Below are 23599 nucleotides of genomic sequence, written 5' to 3' on the forward strand. Positions count from 1 at the left end.
GCTTCGCTCAAGGGAATTGGTGCCCTCCTGGGCTAGTCCTGAGCTGTGTGGTAGCTGCGCCACTGAGGCCTGGGTCAGGGAGGGGAACAGGTGTCTGTGCTGTGATGAGTGGTAGAGAACCCCAGATTATTTGCCTGCCTTTGTTTTAGAAGGAAATGGGAGCCTCCAGAGACCTAACCAGTTGGAGGGCAGGATTCCTGGCAGGCAGCCCTGGATCAAAGCCAGGACTCTAGATGTGGAATCTGGAGATGGGGATGAACTTTCCATGAACTTGTTAGGGGTCTAAAAGGATTCTGTGTGAGGTGTAAGGTCTCTATCCAGTTTCAGCCCTGAATTTCAGGTATGCTGAATCTGCTCCGGGGCTCAGGAAGTGGGGCTGTCACTACCTGTCCTTCCTCGGCTAGCTCAGGGTTATATTGTGGAAAATAGGTTTGACCCAGGCAGCTTTTGCCTGTGCAGGGGACCCTAAGGCCCCAGCTGGACTTGGTGGAACACTGTGCTGTCGCTGACTAGTCGTGTCAGCCCTGGGTGTGCTGCAGAAGGAGGGAAAGTCTTAAGACACGCAAAATGGCCTGGAAACGCATGACGGTGACTTTGGGTCCACCCATTCCCCCCCTAGGTGTGAACACGGGGGTGGGGACAGCTGAGACTCTTGACCTTCTCAGCTGGCACCTGCTACCTGGATTCTTTCCTACCTTGTTTACATGTCCTTGGTCAGAGACAAGGCCTGAGCTAGGCTTGGAGGCCCCCATACTCTCCCCCTCTGTCATCACCAACCCACACTCACTCCTGGGGGTTCAGTGTTGGGGGGATTCTACCCCTCCTGCCCAAGGCTGGTGTGCACAGGTCCGTCTTCCAGACACACTCTGCTCTCAGATGATTTGTATGCTCAGAATGGGCCACCAGCTGCTGGGGTCAGGCTTCAATGTTTTTTATTGCAGTAAAAAGCACATACTGTCACTTTACCATTGTGGCCATTTTAAAGTGGACAGTTCTGTAGCATTAAGTATATTCACATTGTATGTTCACATGACACAGATCGCCAGCACTTTGTGATCTTGCTAATCTGAAGCAAGGGACCGACCCATCAGACAACTCCCAGCCCCTCCCAGCCTACCCTACTTTCTGTTTCTGTAACTGTAACCAATCCAGGTAACTCATTTTTGTGGAATCATATAGTATTTGCCTTTTTGTGTCTGGTTTATTTCACTTGCAATGATGGCCTCATCTGATTCTGATTTTGTCAGATTTTCTCTCCTTTTTAAGGATCAGTAATATTCCTTTGTGGGTGCACAGCACATTTTGGGTGTCTGTTCATCAGTCAATGATGAGGCTTCTGTGAATTATGCTGCTGTGAACGTGGGTGAACAAATATCTCTTCAATACTCTGCTTCTGCTGTTACTCGTTTGGATATATTCCCGGAATAGGCTGGATCATATGCTTGTTCTATTTCAGAGTTTTTCAGGAACCGTCATATTGTTTCCACAGTGATGGTACCATTTTAGGCCTCGCTTTCTGAGCCTGTGCACCAGTGCCTTCCTCTCAGGCGGTCCTCTCTGCCTGTCTGTTAGCTACCGCTCTCCCCATTTGACGGAGAAGGAAGCTGAGACTGGACTTGCCCAAAGTCATCCATCAACTTAGTGGCAGGACCTAGGCCAGAAATGAGGGTGCCCAGTACCCTCCTGAGACTCAGGCCACCCCAGACAGCCCTCCCGTACCCCTGCCCCAACACATGGGCCTGAGAGAGGGGTTGTCAGGAAGAGTCGGAGAGGGAGCAGCTTGTGAGAAGGCAGCTCTGAACCCCTGGAGGCCCAGAACCTCTGACTGGGGCTTCAGATCCCAATGCCACAAGCTCTGGGTACAGAAAATGGATGAAGGGGGTAAGCCCACTGTATTGCTGGGGCACAGCATGGCCTGTGGGAAGTGGGGAGCTGCTCCTCAGCCATGCAAACATGTGGGCCCTGCGCAGCCAGGTCCATTTGTTGGAGCAAAACAGGAAATCCATGCTCATATGAGCAATTTTAATAAGTTATGTCTGAGTGGGGGCCTCCAGTGGGATGCTTGACTTGGCTCACCCTCTCTCTTTTCTTTCCCTTTTCTCTTTTTCTGACTGAAAGGGAAACTGAGGCCTAGAGAAGGGTGGGGAGAGCCCACATCTCCTGCCACAATTCTCCTGGGGCCGAAGCAGGTTTCTTTTTTTTTTTTTTTTAAGATTTATTTATTTATGCATACAAGAACCGGGGTAGAGGCCAGAGGTGTGGGGGGTGAGAGGATTCACCAGAGACAGAGTGGGGAACAGAACAGGCAGATCTACTGAAATACACTGCTGAGGGGAGCAGCGGGTGAGACAGGAGAGGTCTGCTGTGCCTGTGGGTAGCTCCCTGGCCGGGGATGGAACTTGTGCTGCAGTGGCTGTAGATAGCTTCATAGGTTGTGTCTTAACCCCCTTGCGCCACAAGGGAGGCCCCCAGAAGCAGGTTTCTTAGGGTCCTCAGAGGCACTGGTCCCCAATCTGTCCACTACAGGTTATTCAAGTCTTCTGTGGACACTCATCCAGTGGAATCCAGAGAGCTGATGGTACCATCAGAGGAACCAACCTCTCCCCTGCTGTGCTTCTGGGCAGAGGTGGGCAGGGATCCAGACGGGCAAGGGTTGGTGTCTACTGGCTCCAACCACACCTAACTCTTATTTTAAAACAACCCTAAAGGACTATTTTGTGGATGAGGAAACTGAGGCCATGAGGCCACAGCACTGACTGACAACAGCAGGCATTTGAACCCAGGTCTGTTCTGACTCCAGAGCCCTTTTTTTAATTCTCAGCCCATATTTCTCTCTGCTCAGCATCTCCATCCACGTGCAGGAGACGGATACCCCTGGTGAGCTGCTGGTGGCAGGAGGAGATAGCTTCAGACCCATACCCCCTGTGGAGTCTCCAGCAGCTGCCCATCCAGGTGGGCAGGACCCACCTGAACCCACATGCTGTTCTCCGGCCCCTGGAACTGCGTCGAGCAATCAGATCCCACAAGAAGCCAGTGAATTTCCTCTCCTGCAGAAGTGGAACAGCTATGAGGAAGCAAAGGCCGAGGAGAAGCAGGTCCCTGGGGTCAAGCCTGCCACGGGACCAGGAGGGGCCAGGAGGGACAGAGGAGAAGACTCTGGGTCCCTGGGCCTGCAGCAGGAGGAAGGCCCAGGAGCAGGAAATCCTGAGCCCAGGAAGGGCTCCTCAGCAGGGAGCTCGGGAGGAGCAGAAGCAGGACAGACAGTGCCCCTGGGCGCCGAGGCTGGCAGCATGATTCTGGGTAAGTGGGGACAGTGCCCTGTGGCCCGAGGTGAATGGGTTTGGAGGGATTGCTCCAGAGGGGTTCTCCCTGTAGTTTTTAGGGGAGACAATGCAGCCTCAGGGGAGTCCAAGACTGGAACAATGTGATGGTACATCCATCCCAGGGCTGGAGACCCTGGCACCCGGGATGCAGAGGGCTGAGCTGGAGCTGAATGTAATGGGGAGGAGAGAGTGGCTCAGGTTTCTTGTGGCTAACTGCCTGCCTGAGCTCTCCACCTTTGGCATCATTCTGGGTTGAGACAGAGAAGATGCCTATTAAAAAGCAAGTCTATTAGTTGTTGTATATAATCCTCTCAGCCACTGGCACCCAGTAAGCTCTCAATGGGGACAGGACGAGGCCAGTGTGACCACTGACCTGCTTTCTATCCCAGGGATGGGGGCAGGGAGAGAGGAATCCTGTGTTCTTGTGACTCAAAGGCCCTCAACTCTTCTAGCATTTAGGGTTTTACCTTCCTTGGTCAGAGCCCTCGCCCCATGGGGCTGCAGGAAGGCCCCAGAACGTCTGGAGCCCCAGGGGCAGGGCCCTGTGGCTGCAGGTCCTCCCAGTGCCTCGCCACTCCTGAGCTTCCCAGCGGTCCCGCCGTTCTCCAGCGGCTTCCTCTCCCCTTGCGTGGCCTGTCCCAAATGTGGACACACCTCCCTTAATTCCTGAAGTGCAGCGCAGAGCAGTCTGGAGACTTGGGCTGGTGATACAGTCAGTGTTCCCCGAGGACTCACTGCATGACGCTGTTGACCTTCATTGACCCCTGGGTGGGGAAAGATGGAAACACACAAGAGGTTCAGAAACACACTGAAGGTCACGGAGCTGGTGCTGAAGGAGCCAGGACCTGACCTTGGCTGTCTAGCTCCAGAACTTCTTGTGTGGACCTTGGCTCTACTGCCGCCCAGAACAGAGGGCAGTGACGACAAAACGGACTCTCCACACGGGATCTAGCGCTGGGATCTGCGCTACATGCACCAGAGTCTGGGTTCTCCCAACATGTCTAGGCAACCAGGAAAAGGAAAACACAAGAGAACCCCACAAATCTTACTCCTTCCTTGTGTCTCAGGGTTTGCCTTTATAAACACACAAAAAGAATAAACCACACACTCTCTAGTCAAACTTGTACTGTGGTTGTATTAAGACACACAAAGAAGCTAGTACTCCCAGGCTCCAGGCCTGGTTTTGGAGGCCTTGGAGTCATCCATGGAACCCTCCGAGTGCTCCCAAGACGTGCTCCCAATAACTGTCAGCCTATGACCTTCTGCCGGGGTGTCTCCAGGTTGTTATGCATAACCTGGTGTATGTCATTGTGTTTGGTGTGTGTTCTGGACTCTGTTTTATTTCTTTACTCCATTTCATGTAATAGTTCTAGGTGTATCTTACTTCTGAAGGATAAGGATATTTTTTTAAATATTTTTTTAAATATTTATTTACCCATACAAGAGCTGGGGTACAGGCCAGAGATGCAGAGGGGTGAGAGGATCCACCAGAGACAGAGTGGGGAACAGAACAGACAGACTGACTGAAATACACTGCTGAGGGGAGCAGCGGGTGAGCCAGGAGAGGTCTGCCTCACCACGTGGTCTCTCCCTGGCCTGCCGGGGATCGAACTCATGCTGCAGAGGCTGTGGATTGCTTCATAGTGCGGTGCCCAACCCCTTGCACCATCAGGGAGGCCCGGATAAGATTATTTAAAAAAAAACTAAAATATTTTAATCTGTATACATGCTGCTGTCCTCCGGTTCCCTCCAGACCTACTGTCGCCCCCACCCCCCACCCCCCCGTCCCCAGCTAAACTTCTATGGGCTGCTTCTTCCATAGCCCTGTCTGTACCTTTAAACATAGTCCCATCATTAAACCCTGCTCCAGAGCCTCACTGGTGGCACAGTGTTAAGACGCAGCACTATGAAGCTATCCCCAGCCACTGCAGCACAAGTTCGATCCCTGGCCAGGGAGGTGACCCACATGGCAGAGCAGACCTCTCCTGTCTTGCCTGCTGTTCCCCTCAGCAGTGTATTTCAGTAGATCTGCCTGATCTTCTACACTCTGTCTCTGGTGAATCCTCTCACCCCTACATCTCTGGCCTCCACCCCAGCTCTTGTATGCATAAATAAATAAATAAATCTTTTTTTTTTTTTTTTTTTTAAAAAAAACACCCCTGTTCCATACCTGGTTCAAGTGAGCCTCCTGATTCCTGTGGGCTGCTCTGCCACCTGGATCCTCTTCTCATCATCACTGAACAGACTGGACATAACTTCTCTGTGCTGCAAATAACAGTCACAGGTGCTAGAAGACCTAGGTTTGAAGCCCATCCATCCCTGACTGTGTGACCGTGGGCCATTCACCTCATCTCTCTGAGCCTTAGCTTCCTCCTCTGACAAAAGGGTGACTTGAATGAGATGTTTGTCACCTGAACCAAGTGCAGTGCAGTGACTTGGACAGTGGTGAGAGGTGCTGGCCTTCTAGGAGCTCACAGGTTGTTGTCCTCTGAACAGATGACAGTCCAGCCCCACCAGCCCCTTTCGAGCACCGGATGGTGAATGTCAAGGAGACCTCAACCTCAGCGGGCTACATGGTGTGCCAGCACGAAGTCTTGGGAGGGTAGGTGGCCTTCTGCTTTGGTGAGGGGCGGGCAGGGGCCAGGCAGGGGCCTGGAGACTGAGCACTGCTGGAAGCTTCTCAGGAACTGATAGGGCCAAGGTCGGGAGTGGGATCCCATGCAGCGAGAGTGAGTGGAGAACCTGCAGGGTGGGGAAGACAGAATCCCCCAGAGTGTAGGAAAGCCACGTGTGTGGATGAGGGAAGCTGTTGGCCCAGGAGATTCCACACAGTATGTACATGGGAACCATATCCTGGAAGTGGTAGGAGAGCTGGCATGGGGTTGAGGGTGGCAGCTGGAAGAATAGTCCCCCAGGATGCAGGACAGCCTGAGTGGTGTGGGGTGAAGTTCTTTAGGTTTCAGATAGCCGTGTGAAGTGGGGGTGATGCTAGGAACGCTGTGGGGTGTAGGGTAATCCCTGGGGGTGTGTGTGGAGGAGGGGAAGGCCAAGTAAGCACGGGGAACAGGCAGGCCCACCGAGTGTGGGATGAGCCTCTTGGGTTCTCAGCCTGAGGTGTCAACATGTCTCTTCAGGGGCCGGTTTGGCCAGGTCCACAGGTGCACAGAGAAGTCCACTGGCCTCTCTCTGGCGGCCAAGATCATCAAAGTGAAGAGCGCCAAGGACCGGGTGAGGCTTCTGCCCTGGGCTGGCCACTCCCTCTGGCTAAGTTCAGGACTCCTCCATTCCCTTCACAGCCCCCTGGGCCGATGATGTCCCCGGCCCCTCCAGGAGAGCAGGAAACCTGGCCACCAGCCCTTCCTCTTTCACCTGACGCCACACTCCAGCCTGCAGGTCACCTTGCACCCAGGGCTCAGGGTCTGCTGAGCAAACCCATAGGTGTCCTGGGACCTCAGTTTCCTATGAGAGGGGTGGGTCAGACTAAGGGCCCTTCTGCTGTAAGACTGAGTTCGGGTGGTAAGTCCAAGAGACCTGCTGTGAGAGCAGGATGCTGGCCATGTGCATACATGTGTGCGTGCATATGGCATGTGTCCATGCACATGTGACATATGTGCTCATGCATGTGCACATGGGTGTAGGGGTGCGTGCATATCTTGGGAGGTGCATCTAGCTCTCTTCCTGATCCATTTGTTGGAAACTCCTCTCCTCTCTGCACCACAGGAGGATGTGAAGAACGAGATCAACATCATGAACCAGCTCAGTCATGTGAACCTGATCCAGCTCTATGATGCCTTTGAGAGCAAGAACAGCTTCACCCTCGTGATGGAGTAGTGAGTGTCTCAGGAGGCGGGGCAGCATGTCCCCCAAGGACCAGGGCTTGGACCGTGGTTCTAGGCAATGCTCTCCCTTTACTTTCTTCTCTCTGGAATACCCTGGGCCTTGTCATCACCTCCTCTGCTTGGGTTCAGCTGCTTGACCTCCATTTTGTCACTAACCAGTGACCGGTGATGCCAATTTGACCTGCAGATGTATGTGTTTGGCCCACACGATTTTTAGTAATTTTGATTGAGTTGTTAACAATTAGAAATTGGGGCATTTTGCCTTAAAACCTAGATATTGGCTTGTTTTGAAAATATGAAAGACCTAGCAAAGCTGGACCTGCATTTCCAACTGGAGACAATATGCTGGAGCTCATAGTCACTGACTTTTGTAGACAGGACAAACTGTCTTCCATTTACCATAGTCCCCACCACTCCCAACTACCCCGACCCTGTCATCAAGGGCTCAGAGGCCATTTATTCTTGTGCTTGTTCTGCTGTTTTCCTTCTGGTAGGACTAAGGAGAGTGAAACATTTGTTATGTTGTCTCTTAGAAAAGTAGAAGATAGACTAGTGGCTCCTTGTTCTAAGGAAACTTTTGTCTCACATCTGGTCTGATTTGCCTTTTTAGGGCTTTTGCTAATTGGCCCCTCTAGTCAAATAAGTTTACAATTTGGGCCTAGGATACTCAGAGGGGACCTGGATTATCAACACTGTAGACAACCCCTGGTCTTCCTGACCACCTGCACTCTGAACTGGGAATGGGCCAGGGCAAAGCATCCCATAAAACCCCATGTGGCAATGGCGTCCTTGGGTCCTCCTAGATTGGCCTCCTTTGGCCTCTGGTGATAAGAGTAGACAAATCCTCCGAGAGTCTTTTTCATTCAAGGGTCTGTCTCCTCTCCCCTCAAACACCCCTCTTGCCCTGCAGTGTGGATGGGGGTGAGCTCTTCGACCGGATCACAAATGAGAAGTACCACCTGACCGAGCTAGACGTGGTCTTGTTCACCAAGCAGATCTGCGAGGGCGTGCATTACCTCCATCAGCACTACATCCTGCACCTGGACCTCAAGGTCAGCCTTCCCCCGGGCACATGGTGGGTGGACCTCCCAGGTTTCTGAACCTCTACTCCTCTCTCATCTTCAAGAGCCCTCTAGACAGATGCTCCTGGCTTCCATCCTGCCTCTCTGCCATTTTCTGGCTCTGGACTCTAGGGCAAGTCATCTGTCTTTCTGAGCCTCAGTTTTTCCATCTGTAAAATGTGAATAATGTACCTCTTTTTAAAAAAATTATTTATTTTATTTATTTATGCATACAAGAGCTGGGGCCTAAGCTGGAGGTATGGGTTGTGTGTGAGAGGATTCACCAGAGACAGAGTGGGGAGCAGAACAGGCAGATCGACTGAAATACACTGCTGAGGGGAGCAGCAGGCAAGACAGGAGAGATCTGCTGTGCCATGTGGGTCAGCTCCCTGGCTGGGGCTGGAGCTCATGCTGCAGTGGCTGCTGGTAGCTTCAAAATGCTGAGACTTAACCCCTCGAGCCACCAGGGAGGCCCGATAATGTACCTCTTTAAGTGTTATTTGATACAATGACATTTTTCTTTAAAATTATCTTTTAGATTAATTTTTTAAAATTTAAGGTAGCAAAATTTAAATTTTAAAAAATTTAAAGTAGGAAAATATGTAAAAATAGATAATATAGACAAAGTGAATATGTACAAAATACACAGTGAAAGTTTTCCCTGCCTGGCAGCTTGGCTTGATATGTAAACACACACAATTGTACTAGGCATCCTGTTGTTTAACTTGCTTTTTCGGTTGATTACATATTGAGGACATCTCTTCTCATTCCCTTTAAGAGCCACGTGATAGTGTGTAGAGTGAATGTGTTGTGCTGTCTTTTGGCCGAGGATTGTGTATAAGCCATTTAAGGAATTTCAGGGGCTCCCCAGAGAAGATGAAAAGTTGGTTGCTAAAGAAAGTTTGTTCAATAAATGGTGCTGGGAAAACTGGGTCGCTACATGCAAAAGAATGAAACTTGACTACTACCTCACACCATACACAAAAACCAACTCAAAATGGATTAAAGAACTAGACATAAGACCTGAAACCATAAAATACATAGAAGGAAATATACGCGAAACGCTACGTGATTTGCACATCAAAGACATCTTTACAGACACATCACCCAAAGCAGTGATAGTGAAGGCAAAGATAAACAGCTGGGACTACATCAAATTAAAGAGCTTCTGCACAGCAAAAGAGACAATAACAAAAACAAAGAGAAACCCCACCGACTGGGAGAACATTTTTGCACCCAACACTAATGATAAAGGACTGATCACAAAAATCTGCAAAGAGCTGAGGAGACTCAACAACAAAGAAAATAATCCAGTCAAAAAATGGGCAGAAGAGCTAAAAAGAAGCTTCTCTGAAGAGGAAATGCAAATGGCCAACTGGCATATGAAAAAATGTTCAACATCACTTGTCATCAGGGAAATGCAAATCAAAACTACCATGAGATACCATCTTACACCAGTGAGAATGGCACATATTAAAAAAACTAGCAACAACAAATGTTGGTGAGGTTGTGGAGAAAAAGGAACTCTCCTGCACTGTTGGTGGGAGTGCAAACTGGTCCAACTATGGAGAGCAAACTGGTCCAACTGTGTGGAGATTTCTGGACCTACATAGAGCTTCCATATGATCCAGCAATTCCATTCCTAGGTATTTACCCAAAGGACACAGAAACATCCATGCCAAAGAGCACCTGCACCCCTATGTTCATAGCAGCATTATTTACAATAGCTAAGCTTTGGAAACAACCCAAATGCCCAAAAATAGATGACTGGATCAAGAAGATGTGGTACACAATGAAATATTACTCAGCAATCAAAAAAGATAAACACATGCAATTTGCAGCAACATGGATGGAGCTGGAAGGGATCACGCTCAGTGAAATAAGCCAGAAAGAAAAAGAAAAATACCGGATGGTCTCACTCATAGCAGGAATCTAGGAAACTTAAATAAGGGACCAGGAAAAAGAATAACTATAAGAAAGAAAATATCAAAATCAACAAACAACTATGAACCAGAGACACTCTATGGAAGGTGGGGGGCGGGGAAAGGAGGGCTTGCGGTCAAAATAAGGGGGTTGTAATTATATGGGGAATATAAAAATAAAATTTAAATAAAATTAAAAACAAAAAAAAGAAAAGTTGGTTGCTAGACCTGCGTGGGCGCACACGCTCCTTCCGGCCATCTTCCTGATTGACATCAGGCTTTTAGGCTGGGATTCTTAGAAAAATGGTGGAGGTGGTGGGGTATTGGCCTCAGATTTTTCTCTACTCATTAGAGGTAATTTCAGAGCTTCTGGAGCAGCTTCTCTGTGGTGAAGGAATTAAGGGAAGTTCAGGATTCCACTCTGTGGCTCTCGGCCCAGGAACAGTCTTGGGGGCAAACCCTATGACTCTGTAAGCAGGAGACTATCATTTCCCAAGCCACAAGCAAGGCTTGTGTTAATGCAGTCTCTTCCTGGCCATTAGCTCTTGCATAAAGGCGTCAGTAGCAAAATGGGAAATATCTACCTCTTAGGGGTGTTGTATGGCCTAAAGTGCTCCAGTATACTCTCCATTATAGTGGCCTCTAGCCACATGTGACGACTTGAAATGTGCCTAGTGTCACTAAGGAACTGAATTTTAAATTTCATATTAATTTTAATTAATATAAAATAAAAAACTGACATTCTATTCAGTTGTAGAAAAACTTTTAAATATGAATTCACATTTCAACTATAAGTGTCATGTCATTGAAATACTAATACTTCATTAAATCTAAATTCTGGGCCTCCCTGGTGGCACAAGGGGTTAAGCACCACACTATGAAGCAATTTGCAGACTCTGCAGCACAAGTTCAATCCCTGGCTGTCCAGGCAGCAACCCACATGGCACAGCAGACCTCTCCTGACTCGCCCGCTGCTTCCCTCAGCAGTGTACTTTGGTTAATCTGCCTGTTCTGTTACCCACTCTGTCTGCACCCCCTGCATCTCTGGGCTGTACCCCAGCTCTTGTATGCATGAATAAATAAATCTTTAAAAAATAAATAAATAGGGCCTCCCCTGGTGGCGCAGCGGTTGAGCGCTGGGCTGCGAAGCTGCCCGCGGCCTCTGCAGCGCCGGTTTGATTCCCGGCCGCCCGGCGAGGGTCCCACATGGCGCGCAGACCTCTCCTGCCGCCCGCTGTTCCCCTCAGCGGTGTGCTTTGTCACTCTGCCTGTTCTGCTCTCCGCTCTGGCTCTGGTGAATTCTCTCACACTCCTGCGCTTCTGACTGTACCCAGAATAAAATAAAATAAATAAATAATACAAAATAAATAAATAAATCTTTAAAAATAAATAAATAAATAAATAAATAGGGTCTCCCCGGTGGTGCAGCGGTTGAGTGCTGGGTTGCAAAGCTGCCCACAGCCTCTGCAGCGCCAGTATGATCACTACTCCCCTCAGCAGTGTACTTGGTCACTCTGCCTGTTCTGTTCCCCGCTCTGCCTCTGTTGAATTCTCTCACCCTCCTGTGCTTCTGACTGTACCCAGCGCTTATATAAATAAATAAAATAAATCTTTAAAAATAAATAAATAAATAGGGCCTCCCCGGTGGCGCAGTGGGTTGAGTGCAGTGCTGTGAAGCTGTCTGCAGCTCTGCGATGCCGGTTTGATTCCCGGGGGGCCAAGGAGATTCATTCCCACATGGTGTGATAGACCTCTCCTGTCTCGTCCGCTGTTCCCCTCATCAGTGTATTTCAGTCCTTCTGCCTGTTCTGCTCTCTGCTCTGTCTCTGGTGGATTCTCTCACCCTCCCGCCTCTGGCCTGTACCCGGTGCTTGTATAAATAAATAAATCTTTAAAAAAAAAATTCTTACTAACCATCTGATTGAAATTTTGACGAAAATTTAGTGAGTTGAAATGTGCTACAAACATAAAATACACACTAGATTTCAAACAATAGGAAAATCTCATTAATATTTTACACTGAAAACCTATTAAACAATAATATTTTGAACATATTGATTAAATAAAATATATTATTAAGATAAAGATTCAGAAAATACTTTGAGATTAATGAAAATGAGAACATGACATACCAAAACTTAGGAGGTGCACCTAAAATCGGAAGGAAACTTGTAGTAGCAAACACCTATTACAAAGGAAGAAAGATCTCAAATCAATAAATTCCATGAGAAGAAAGAGCAAAAGCAGCGCAAGTTAAACTCAAAGCAAGAAGAAAGAAGAAAATAATAAAGATCAGTACAGAAACAAAGGAAACAAAATAGAAACAATAACAAAAATCAATGAAACCAAAAGTTGTTTTGTTCAAAATATGAATTGAGAAATCTTTTACTATACTGACAAAGAGAAAATGAGAGAAGACTCTAGTTACTAAAAATCAGTATTGAAAGAAGAGGGACCTCCCCGGTGGCACAGCAGTTGAGCGCTGGGTTGCGAAGCTGCCCACAGCCTCTGCAGCGCCGGTTCGATCCCCGGCTGGGCCACTGGAGGAGGGTCCCACATGGCGCGCAGACCTCTCCTGCCGCCCGCTGCTCCCCTCAGCAGTGTCCTTCGGTCCTTCTGCCTGCTCTGCTCCCCGCTCTGGCTCTGGTGAATTCTCTCACCCTCCCGCGCTTCTGACTGTACCCAATGCTTGTATAAGCAAACAAACAAATAAATGAATAAAATACATGCCTCTTAAAAAAAAAAAAAAAAAGAAAGAAGGGCATGACTACTCCTAACAGAAATTTTAAAAGGTATTATAAGAACTAATACTATGAAAAACTATATGCCAACAAATTAGATACCTAGGTAAAATGAACAAATTCCCAGAAAAACATAAGTCACTGGAAAGTGACAAGAAGTAGAAAATCTAAGTAGACCTATAACCAGAGATCAGATTAATATAACGAATTACCCATAAGAAAAGCCTAGGCTCATTTGGCTTCACTGGTGAATTCTTTTTTTTTTTTTTAAGATTTATTTATTTATGCATACAAGAACTGGGGTACAGGCCAGAGGTGCGGGGGATGAGAGGATTCATTAGAGACAAAGTGGGGAGCAGAACAGGCAGACTGACTGAAGTACACTGCTGAGGGGAACAGTGGGTGAGTCAGGAGAGGTCTGCTGCGCCATGTGGGTAGCTCCCTCACCAGGGATGGAACTCGTGCTGCAGAGGCTGCGGATGGCTTCATAGGTTGCGTCTTAACCTCTTGCGCCACCAGGGAGGCCCACTGGTGAATTCTATCAAACGTTTAGAGGATCAACACCAATCCTGTACAAAAATTTCAAATGTAAGAGAATGGAACACTTCTTAATTCATTTTATGAGGCCAGTCTTATCTTGATACCAAAACTGGACAAAGACATCATAAGAAAACTAGACCCATGTCAATTATGAAGGTAGGTACAAAAATTTTTGATAAAATATCCACAATTTGAATGAAACAACACATATAAAAGAGTATATACACAAAAAGTGGGATTAGTCTCAAGAGTACATAATGGTTTAACATACTAAGTGTCCAGACCAGGTAATTCCACAGACAGAAAATACATTGTGGTTGCCAGGAATCAGAAGTAAGGGGAGAATGGAGAGTAACTGCTGATGGCCATGTATTTTTTTTCTTTTAAGTGATGAAAATGTTCTAAAATTAGATAGTAGTGATCATGGCACAAGTGTGTAAATGTACTGAAAGTCACAAAATTATACACTTGAAAATGGTGCATTTTACATATGGTGCATTTATGATATTACTTAATTTATTACTTGTATTTTAATAATGCTGTTACAAAAATTAATTTCCCTTGTTTCTTTGTATTTTTTAATGTAGAACTAGAAAAGTTTAAATTATGTATCAGACTCACATATTTCTATGGGATAATGTTGTTCTAGACTTTATTTTTAAAAAAGTGGTGATTTAAAATCATCCTCTCCTATTCCTAACTTAAGAACTGCATGGTGCTACTGCAACATAAATCACAGTGAAAGCTTCTGTTGGGAGAAGTCGAACCTAGCACTTGCTCTGGAAGCTGCAAAGTGTTTAATGCATACCACGTCATCTGATCCTTGCAAAGGATCAGATCCTTTGCAAATGTGACCGTTTTACAGAAGGAGACACTGAGGTTTCAGGAATGGAGAGGGTTACAATCCCAGATAATGTAGAAAACAGATCCCTGGATCTTAAGCGCTGAACTTAGGTCTACAGGTCCTTTCTACATAAGCCCTCCATCTCCCCTTATTCCCACCATCAATCCAAATTTGTCTGGCACAAGAAGTAAGCATTGTTCCAGGCTCTTACAGAGTCTCAGAGCTGATCTGAAAGTGTGTAAAGGCTACCACCTCTATCCCATGGGTCAAAGCTATCACCACAAAATGGCAGCTCTGACATTAGCAGCTCTGATTTCCTTGACCAGATGACTGAAGCTTTGGTCCCACTCCTGAGATTCTGACATCACTGGTCAGGGTTGAGGCCCAATTGGGACTTTTGAGAGCTCTTCTGGTAATTCTAATATGCAATCAGGTTTGGAATCACTACTCCAAGCCAACAGTCTCAAACAAGCAGTTGTGGACCAAATCTGCATCACAGCGGTGTTCCATTGGACTCCCATATATAATAAATGCATGCTTAAATTTGATTTAGTTGTCAATATTTAACAGCATGGAATTTTCACATAAAAACATGGATTTCTGCCTTCTCTTGAGGATGAAGGAACCCTAGCCATGGGCCCTGCATTCCTGCACTGTGACAAGGGGTTGGAGCTGAGCAGTCACTACGGGGCAGGAATACTCCAGTTTCCCACAGTCCGCACTACTCCTTACTCTATCATTCAACCCACTTTATTTTCATTATCTGTCTTCCCTGAGCCATTCATTTCCCTTGGAGTCTGGTGAACTGAGACCTATTGACAAATAAATGTGCAAACCTTCTTTCTTAGCTATTGAATGAGTTAAGCAGACTTCTCTTTCTTTCCCAGCCAGAGAACATACTATGTGTCAATCAGACAGGACATCAGATTAAGATCATTGACTTCGGATTGGCTAAAAGGTAAGGGGGTTGTATTTTGGCACTTTGACAAAACTCCTGGGGGACTCTGTGTGGCTATCTTGGCTCTGGTTATCCACAGCTCAGTTTTTAAAAAAATATATAATCAGTTCACATTTATTTATTTTTAATAATAATTACAATTTTAATCATGAAATTAACATACACTGAGCTCAGCCAATTTTCAAGCGTTGGGGCTGAGAAATCTCTCACTGAGAGGCTGGCTGCCTTTCACTCTGTAGACAGGCCTGTAGCTACTGCAGGGGCTGCTCTGTGCTACGGGTGCTGCTGCAGCTTTACTGACAACAGACCGTTCCTCAAACCATTTGTCAGAGCAGAGATGAAAGCGATGTTAAAAGGGGGTGCTGGGTAGATGACTCTATTCATTTCTCATCACTCACCATGCCTACCCTTCAGGAAATGACTAGGTTACATGGGAAAATGTGTGTGTGTGTGACCGTGTAGGGTAACACCACTCAGGGCTGGGTTAGTTCTTGGTACAATGGTGAAAAAATGGGGCAACTGTGGATATGGAACGATGAATTATGAAGGTTAACTGAAATAACACAGCGGCAGTGCAGAGCCATCCTATGACTCGAGTATCAAGTTTCACTGCATGAAGTGAACATTGTATGTAATAGTTAAAATATCTTTAAGTCCCTTAAGTGAAGTATAGATTGTTTTCCTGTCCTGACCTATGGCCATGTGTGTGATGATGACCTCCTGGTTCCACTATGTGCTGAGACTGGAATCCAAGCCCCATTCATCAGCCCCTTTGGCAGTGCAAGGAGGTGCCTACCCCAGGCCTTATGTGGTTACGACCTCAAATATGACCTCTGGTCACCAAAGCCTATCCTTAGAGTCTGGAGAGGGGATCTTGGTGGATATTTTGACAAAACATGAGGTGGATGCCTTCTTGCTTAGCTATTGCCATAAGACTGCTATAAAGGCCTCCCCAGTAGTGCAGCAGGTTGAGTGCAGCACTGTGAGGCTGTATACCTCTGCAGCACATGGGTTCGATTCCTGGCCAGCCAGTGAGATTCCCACATGGCATGGCAGACCTCTCCTGTCACACCTGTTGCTCCCCTCAGTAGTGTATTTCGGTCGTCTGCCTGTTCTGCTCCCACTCTGTCTCTGGTGAATCCTCTCACCCTCCTGCTCCTCTGGCCTGTACCTCAGCTCTTGTATAAAAATAAATAAATCTTTAATAAAAAAGATTGCTATATAACAAACCACCCCAAAAAGCAGTGCTTGAAATAACAATCATTTATTCTCATCCACACATTAGTGAGTCAGCTGAGGGAGTAGTATGCTGAACCCAACTCATACTAGCTCATGATCAGGAGTTACGTAAGCCTGTTGTTAAACATGGTCATTATTTACAATGAAATGGTATAAACTTACAGTGAAGCAAATTATTATAAAAACAAGGATTAAAATTTCAAAATGTTTCACTTTCTATTTTACTACAGTCATCTATGCTTAATGATGGGTATGTGTTCTGAGAAATGTGACATGCTGACAGCATAAATTGTAAATACACAGACCTCGATAGTATAGCCTACTACACACGAAGGTTCTATGGGGGATCTGTTGGAAGCACTGTTGCATATGTGATCCATCATCGAACGAAATGTTGTTAAGCAATGCTTGTCTGTGTTGTTTATGCTCACAAGGTTACTTATGTCTGTTGTACCTTATAGTGTAAAGGCCATAGAACGGTGGCTATTGTGCTTTCTTATAAGCTACATTCAATGAGCCATGGTGAAATCAGTATTTACCCCACAGAAATTGGCAACTGCTGCAAATCAGGACTTTTAAAAAAACAATCAGATCATTGGACATTAAACATTTACTCACACACCACTGCTTGGGAGTCAACAATTTAGACTGAACTGAACTTGGACGCAAGCAACTTGCTCCTCTGTGTCTCGTGGTGACAGGAGAGGAGCCACCCCTCACCAGAGTGGTACCTCGTTACCGCAGATGAACCTACACTGATACATCATAGTCACACGAAGTCCATAACTTAGCTTAGGATTCCCTCTTGGTGTTGGATTATAAAGGTTTAGACAAATGTCTAATGGCATGTAGCCATCATTATAGCATCATAGAGACTTTTTATTGCCCTAAAAATTGTCCGTGCTCCACCCATTCACCTCTCCCTCCCCCTAATCCCTGAAAATTATGGTCTTTTCACTGTCCCATGGTTTTACCTTTTCCAGAATATCATATAATTGGAATCATGCTATGTAGTCTTTTCAGATTGAATTATTCACTTAGTAATGTGTATTGAAGGCTCCTGCATGGCTTTTCACGACTCAATAGTTCTTTTGAGCACTGAATACTATTCCATTGTCTGGATGTACCTCAGTTTGTTTATTCACTTGCTTACCAAAGGATATCTTGGTTGCTACCTATTAAATTCTAGCTAGACATTTTCTTCTTCAACAGTGATTCTAGGGCCTCCCCGGTGGCACAGTGGTTGAGCGCTGGGTTGCGAAGCTGCCCGCAGCCTCTGCAGCGCCGGTTCGATCTCCGGCCACCGGGAGGGTCCCACATGGCGCGCAGACCTCTCCTGCCGCCCACTGCTCCCCTCAGCAGTGTACTTCATCAGTCTACCTGTTCTGCTCTCCGCTCTGGCTCTGGTGAATTCTCTTACCCTCCCGTGCTTCTAACAGTATCCAGTGCTTGTACAAATAAATAAATAAATCTTTTTTTTTAAAAAGTGATTCTAAAAACCATCTTTCACATCAACGTTCTAAAGTTTCTAAATCCTAAAACAATGCCCGTTTTTTCGTTTCTTTGTAATTGTGCTAAAATACGCATAGAATAAAATTTGACCATCTTTTAAGAATTTTAAGATTAGCTTAATAGTGTTAAATGTACTTACATTGTTGTGCAAACAGTCTCCAGAGTTTTTTCCACCTTGCAAAACCAACTCTGTCTCTATGAATTTAACCACTCTAGGTATCTCATACTGTACTTTTTTTTCTGTGATTGACTTGTTTCATTTAGCATTAGGTCCTTGAGGTTCATCAAAGACACTAGAATTTTTTTCCTCTTGAATTCTGGTAGTATTCTATTGTATGGATGTACCACATTTTGTTTATCTACTCATTCACCTTTTGGTGACTGTGACTTTACATGGATAAATAAATATTTCTTTGAGACCCTGCTTTTAATCCTTTTGGATATATACCCAGAAGTGGAATTGGAGGATCATATAGGAATTCTACTTTTAATTTTGGGGGGAACTGCCATAATGTTTCCCGTGCAAGCTGTACTGTTTTACATTCCCATCTCTAATAGTTCCCAGCCTCTCAATATTCTAACCAAAACTTTCTATTTTGAGGTGTTTTTGATAGTGGGTCTCATTGTGGGTTTGATGTGCATTTCCCTGATTAGTCAGGTTGAACATTTTTCCTCTTTTGGTTCTTACTGTTGTTCTTCTAACCACATTTCACCCACTAACAGAGGAATCCTCCAAATACAGCTTCCACCCAACCTGTGCTCATTCATGTGGCTGCATGCCGAATAAGATAGTGACAGTGATCTTCTCAAGTACCTGGAGAACTGTGGTTTTCTGCTTCTCCCCCATGACTAAGGAAAGCCTGACTTTAGGGCCTGGTGTGAGACAATTCCCCAGTAAACTATATGTGTGGTGGGCTGTGAAGAGCAGACAACACAGCTGACATGGGGGACCAGGAAATGCCTGGCTTCCTCCAGGAATTAGTCCCCACATCGAAATCTTCTCCCAGGCTACACTCCCATGGTGCTCTGCACCCCTCTTCTGCAGGTACAAGCCTCGGGAGAAGCTAAAGGTGAACTTCGGCACCCCTGAGTTCCTCGCTCCGGAAGTTGTCAACTACGAGTTTGTCTCTTTCCCCACAGACATGTGGAGTGTGGGAGTCATCACCTACATGCTGTGAGTGGGGTGCGGTGGAGTGGGAGGAGGGTGGGGAGCCTTTTTCCTTTGCATATTTTCAGCACAAAGCAGTGTGAGTAGATTATTTGGAAGGTGTTCCCAGGAAATACCAACAAGGGAATGGGAAAGGAAGAAGAAGGAGAGGAAGGCAGCCAGTGTTCTCCAGCCAGTAAGCCTTGTGGGTATCTGGAGTGTCATCCTGTGGGGGGACTCTGGGATCCATTTCGGAACACCCTCGCAGAGTTATTCCCCACCCCGAGGGTGGGGAAGTTAGGGTGTTTATGCACCAACTCTTACCAGTTATTCCTTGTGAGCTGATCCTAGGCGGGCATTACATTACTTCCTTGAAAGTTTGGGGTGAATAAAAGCTTTAAGTGGAGAGAAAACCCTGCAGCAAGGCAGTGCAGGTGCTGCGGGTTCACATGGGGCTGGAAGACTCTGAGTGGTCAGAAGGGATGGGCAGGGCAGACGCTGTCTCACCTTGTCCTCCTGCCCTGCACTCTCTGTTACCTCTGAGGACGGGCTGAGAGGGGATTTGTGCACAGACTAAACATTCTCCACTCTCTGTGGACTTTCCTAGTTGTTTCTTGAGGCCCAACAAGGTCACGCTTTGCTCCCAATCATCTCGTCATGCACAACTGCCTCCTTCACCCCCAGCTTTGAATGTGTGTCTTGCTCTATTGGGAGAAGTTTGAGGCCCAAGGCCAGCCATTTGGGGTGTCCTGTCTCTTTACTCTCCCTGGAAGAGCTATACTCAGCTTTTCTTTGGCCCCTGAAGTCTGGGTACTATTTAAACAAGCCTACATATCTCAGAGACATGCTAGGCTATTTTTTTTTTTTAAATTCACCCTGATCGATCAGGGCATAGTTTTTAATTAGTCAGTTAATTAATTTTTACCTTTTTATTTTTATTTTTTTTAAAGGTTAACAAAAGGTTTATTTACAAGGGAAGGGAAATGAGGAAATGTACAACTCAGGGAGAAAAGAGGGAGATAAATTCTTAAATGTGTCCTACCTGTTCTGCCGACCTGGAATCCCAAATGACCCACCGAGATCAAACCTGCCTGACCAAGAGCAGGAGCCAAGGGCCCCAGACCCCACTCACTTGACTGGTTTTTATTTACAAACAGAGAAAATGGCTGCTTAACTCCGCCCTTAGGCCCTCCCCACTTCCCTTTTGCTAGGCTATTTTTAAATAAGCCAATATATACCTGGGAAATGCCAGATTTGCACCTTACTTCAGGGTGAGGGTAAAGAAGTGAGCACAATAGGGACTTTATTTGACATAACTTGCTTCCCATTTTCCAATTCTTAACTTCTTTCCCTAACTGAACACTCTCGCCCCTCTCCTGTGATGGGGATGCTTTTCTTTTGAGCCCTTCCAGTTCTGCTTAGTTCTGCTTGAACCTCATAAGATTCTCCTCTGTCCTGCAGCTGTGCAGTGGCAAGTGTGGCTTCCACATACTGACGGTCCTTTCTCTCCTTTGTAGACTCAGTGGTTTGTCCCCATTTCTAGGGGAAACAGACGCAGAGACCATGAATTTCATTGTGAACTGTAGCTGGGATTTTGATGCTGACACCTTTGAAGGGCTCTCAGAGGAGGCCAAGGACTTTGTCTCCCGGTTGCTGGTTAAAGAGAAAAGGTACCCTTCACTGCCATCCTGACGGTGACAGCTGGTCTGGGTGCTGTGAAGCTCAGGCTAATGCTGGTTCTCTACTGACCCATTCTGCACAGGCTGTCTCAGTCTGCTACTTCTTTAGAGCAAAAAAGGTAGCCTGGAAAGGAAAGAAGGAAATCAATTAAAAATAAACAACTAGGAGGGCCTCCCTGGTGGCACAGGGGTTAAAGTCTCAGTGCTATCAAGCTATTGCCAGCCAGTGTAGCATGAGTTCGATCCCCCCCACCACCCCTACATCAGCTCCAGCCTGGGAGCTGACCCACATGGCTCAGCAGACCTCCCCTGACTCGCCCACTGCTCCCCTCAGCAGTGTATTTCAGTAAATCTGCCTGTTCTGCTCCCCACTCTGCCTCTGGTGAATCCTCTCACTCTCCTCCTCACCGCCCCTACCTCTGGCCTGTACCCCAGTTCTTTTATGCATAAATAAACAAAAAATAGATGTTAAAAAAAGTAAACAACTAGGAGCATAAAATCTAGATAGGGGTTTAGAAAGAAACATTTACAAATTTGTTCTATTTCTAATTTGTTCCTATTAATAAGCTGATATGGGGGGAGCGAGGATGAGTTAAGGAGATGTTATTCCCCAGACTAAAGGCCAAAAAACCCATTTCTTGATAATGAAGGTCATAAGCAGTGACATCAAAGTCCCAGATGGAGCCACTGGTTTTTCTGAAAGGCAGACAAATGGGAATGACTGCCAATGACCCAGGAGTGAGCCCAAAGTCTGCGCTCTAATACTTCTTGGCTCCCTGGTCTCTACTGTTTTGTTTCTCTCTTATTGTGAAAAGGTTGGTGAGAGGAAAAATATTTCAAATAGAGGAACAAGTTGACATTATTCTCTGGAAGGAGAAATGAACTCCTCTCTAGCCTCATGTTCTTTTACTCCTTAAAAGCAATTCCAGGCACAGCTGGCCTTTCTAAACTCTGCCTTTCTGGGAGGTGATGATTAATGACTGGAATATGTTCCCTCTCTAGAGGACAGGCAACATTTTGCTCATGACTTTTTTGCACTTTAAGGAGGAAAATTTTAGAACCAGGAGTTCTCTTTTTAGAACGCAGCATGAATCTGCCTAAGTGATTAATCTGTTTCATTGACTCAGGCTTCCTACCCAATTGGAACAAATTTTTGGAGACCAGAAAAGACACCCCAACTAAAAGTCCCAACTCCTTTGATTTCACAGCTGCAGAATGAGTGCCACACAGTGCCTGAAACATGAGTGGCTGAATAATTTGCCTGCCAAAGCTTCAAAATCTAAAGTGCGCCTCAAATCCCAGTTATTGCTGCAGAAGTACATGGCTCAGAGGAAATGGAAGGTATTCGCTTTTTACTTTTAGCAAAGGCAACACTTGTCTTTTTAATATGTCCTTTGAAAGAATTATAGCTAAGTTTTCATTTACATTTTGATTTTATGTAGGAAGATTATTTAGGGGAAAAAAAGGGGTAGTCTTCCTGGTGGCCTAGGGGTTAAGTCTCAGTACTTCAATCCCTGGCCAGGGAGTTAAGCTACTTATGGCACAGCAGAACTTACCTGTCTTGCCTGCTGCTCCCCTTAGCAGTGTATTACAGTAAATCGTTCTGCTGCCCACTCGGTCTCTGGTGAATTCTCGCCCCTACCCCCTGAACCTCTAGCCTACACCCCAGTTCTTCTATGCAAAAACAAACAAACAAACAAACAAACAAAACAAACTGTTTTTGTCAAAGCATGTTAGCTTGCTTAAAAAATGGCACAGACCAAGAATGACTGGCATAAAAGTAGTCTTTCCTTCACACTTCGGTGGACATTTACAGTGACAGAATGAACTCTGAGTGTCCTCATTGATGATCATGAAGCCTCAGGACTGTAGCTTGAGATCTGATGCCTCCACATTTCAGAGATGTACTAGGGCTCCTAGTGGCTCCTAATAGAGCTGGGAAAGCCCTACTAGGCTTTAAAATTTTGTTTACACTGTTGGTACCAGGGACTTACAAATCTGTCTTAAAAACAATTGTCCTCCAGGGAAATGGCTTTCCAGCATTTTCATATTGATGCCAATCCTCACTCAGAAACAAAACCACAATGCCTTAGCTGGAGAGCTGGTACCCAAGTGTGAAAAATGGTTCATAGCTTCTTAACAGGATGTGTCCATTCTATGACAGTTGGTTGTCTTTTTTTGAAAAATGCTGGTCATAACCACCAGTTTCTTTTTGTGACCCATTGGTGGTTCGTGGATCATAATATGCAAGCCACAACTCCAGCGGCTCCATCCTCATGTGAAAAGGGCAGGACGTGGTAGCTTCTTACTTCACTATTGCTCCAAACACTCCTGGAAGTCCCGGGACGGTTCTGCTCCAACTTTGCTAGAATCTTGTTTTCCCCTTTAGATGATCAATTTTAAACAAACTTAAGTAGCTAAATTTGTTTAAATCCTTTTATTCTTTCTTCTTAAAACAACTGGCTTATAAATACACTTCTTTTCCCTCCTTACCTCAAGAAACATTTCTACGTGGTGACTGCTGCCAACAGATTAAAGAAATTTCCAACGTGTCCCTAATCTTCAACTCTGCTGCTTCCATAGACCCGGAAAATACTGAGACCAGTGGTGAAGTGATGACTCAAAATTTTAAATAATCTAGTCCTTTACTAATATTGATTCTATTTTGTAAAAAGGTTATGATCCTTACCTTCCTTGAGGATGAAAAGTGACTTTAAAGAAAGTGACCCCGGAACTTTTGTTCCACTATATACGATTACTAAATTTGAAATGTTCTGTTTACTTTTCAAATATT

General features: G+C 45.9%; 1 protein-coding gene across 1 annotated transcript in view; it reads left to right on the forward strand.

Annotated features, from left to right (window-relative positions):
• The window catches only part of MYLK3 (myosin light chain kinase 3), a gene marked incomplete at both ends in the record, with an annotated part of 31308 nt that extends 7944 nt beyond the window's left edge, over positions 1-23364 (forward strand). Inside the window, 10 exons of the mRNA XM_084257461.1 lie at positions 2843-3300; positions 5820-5925; positions 6458-6551; positions 7044-7153; positions 8073-8214; positions 15158-15228; positions 19025-19153; positions 20644-20796; positions 22014-22146; positions 23305-23364. Of these exons, the coding sequence (XP_084113587.1) occupies positions 2843-3300; positions 5820-5925; positions 6458-6551; positions 7044-7153; positions 8073-8214; positions 15158-15228; positions 19025-19153; positions 20644-20796; positions 22014-22146; positions 23305-23364 (1456 nt within the window). The remainder of the gene's footprint in view (positions 1-2842; positions 3301-5819; positions 5926-6457; positions 6552-7043; positions 7154-8072; positions 8215-15157; positions 15229-19024; positions 19154-20643; positions 20797-22013; positions 22147-23304) is intronic.
• Between the last annotated feature and the right edge of the window lie 235 nt (positions 23365-23599).

This window comes from Talpa europaea (assembly GCF_964194135.1).
Source record: "Talpa europaea genome assembly, chromosome: 16".
NCBI classification, from domain to species: Eukaryota; Metazoa; Chordata; class Mammalia; order Eulipotyphla; family Talpidae; genus Talpa; species Talpa europaea.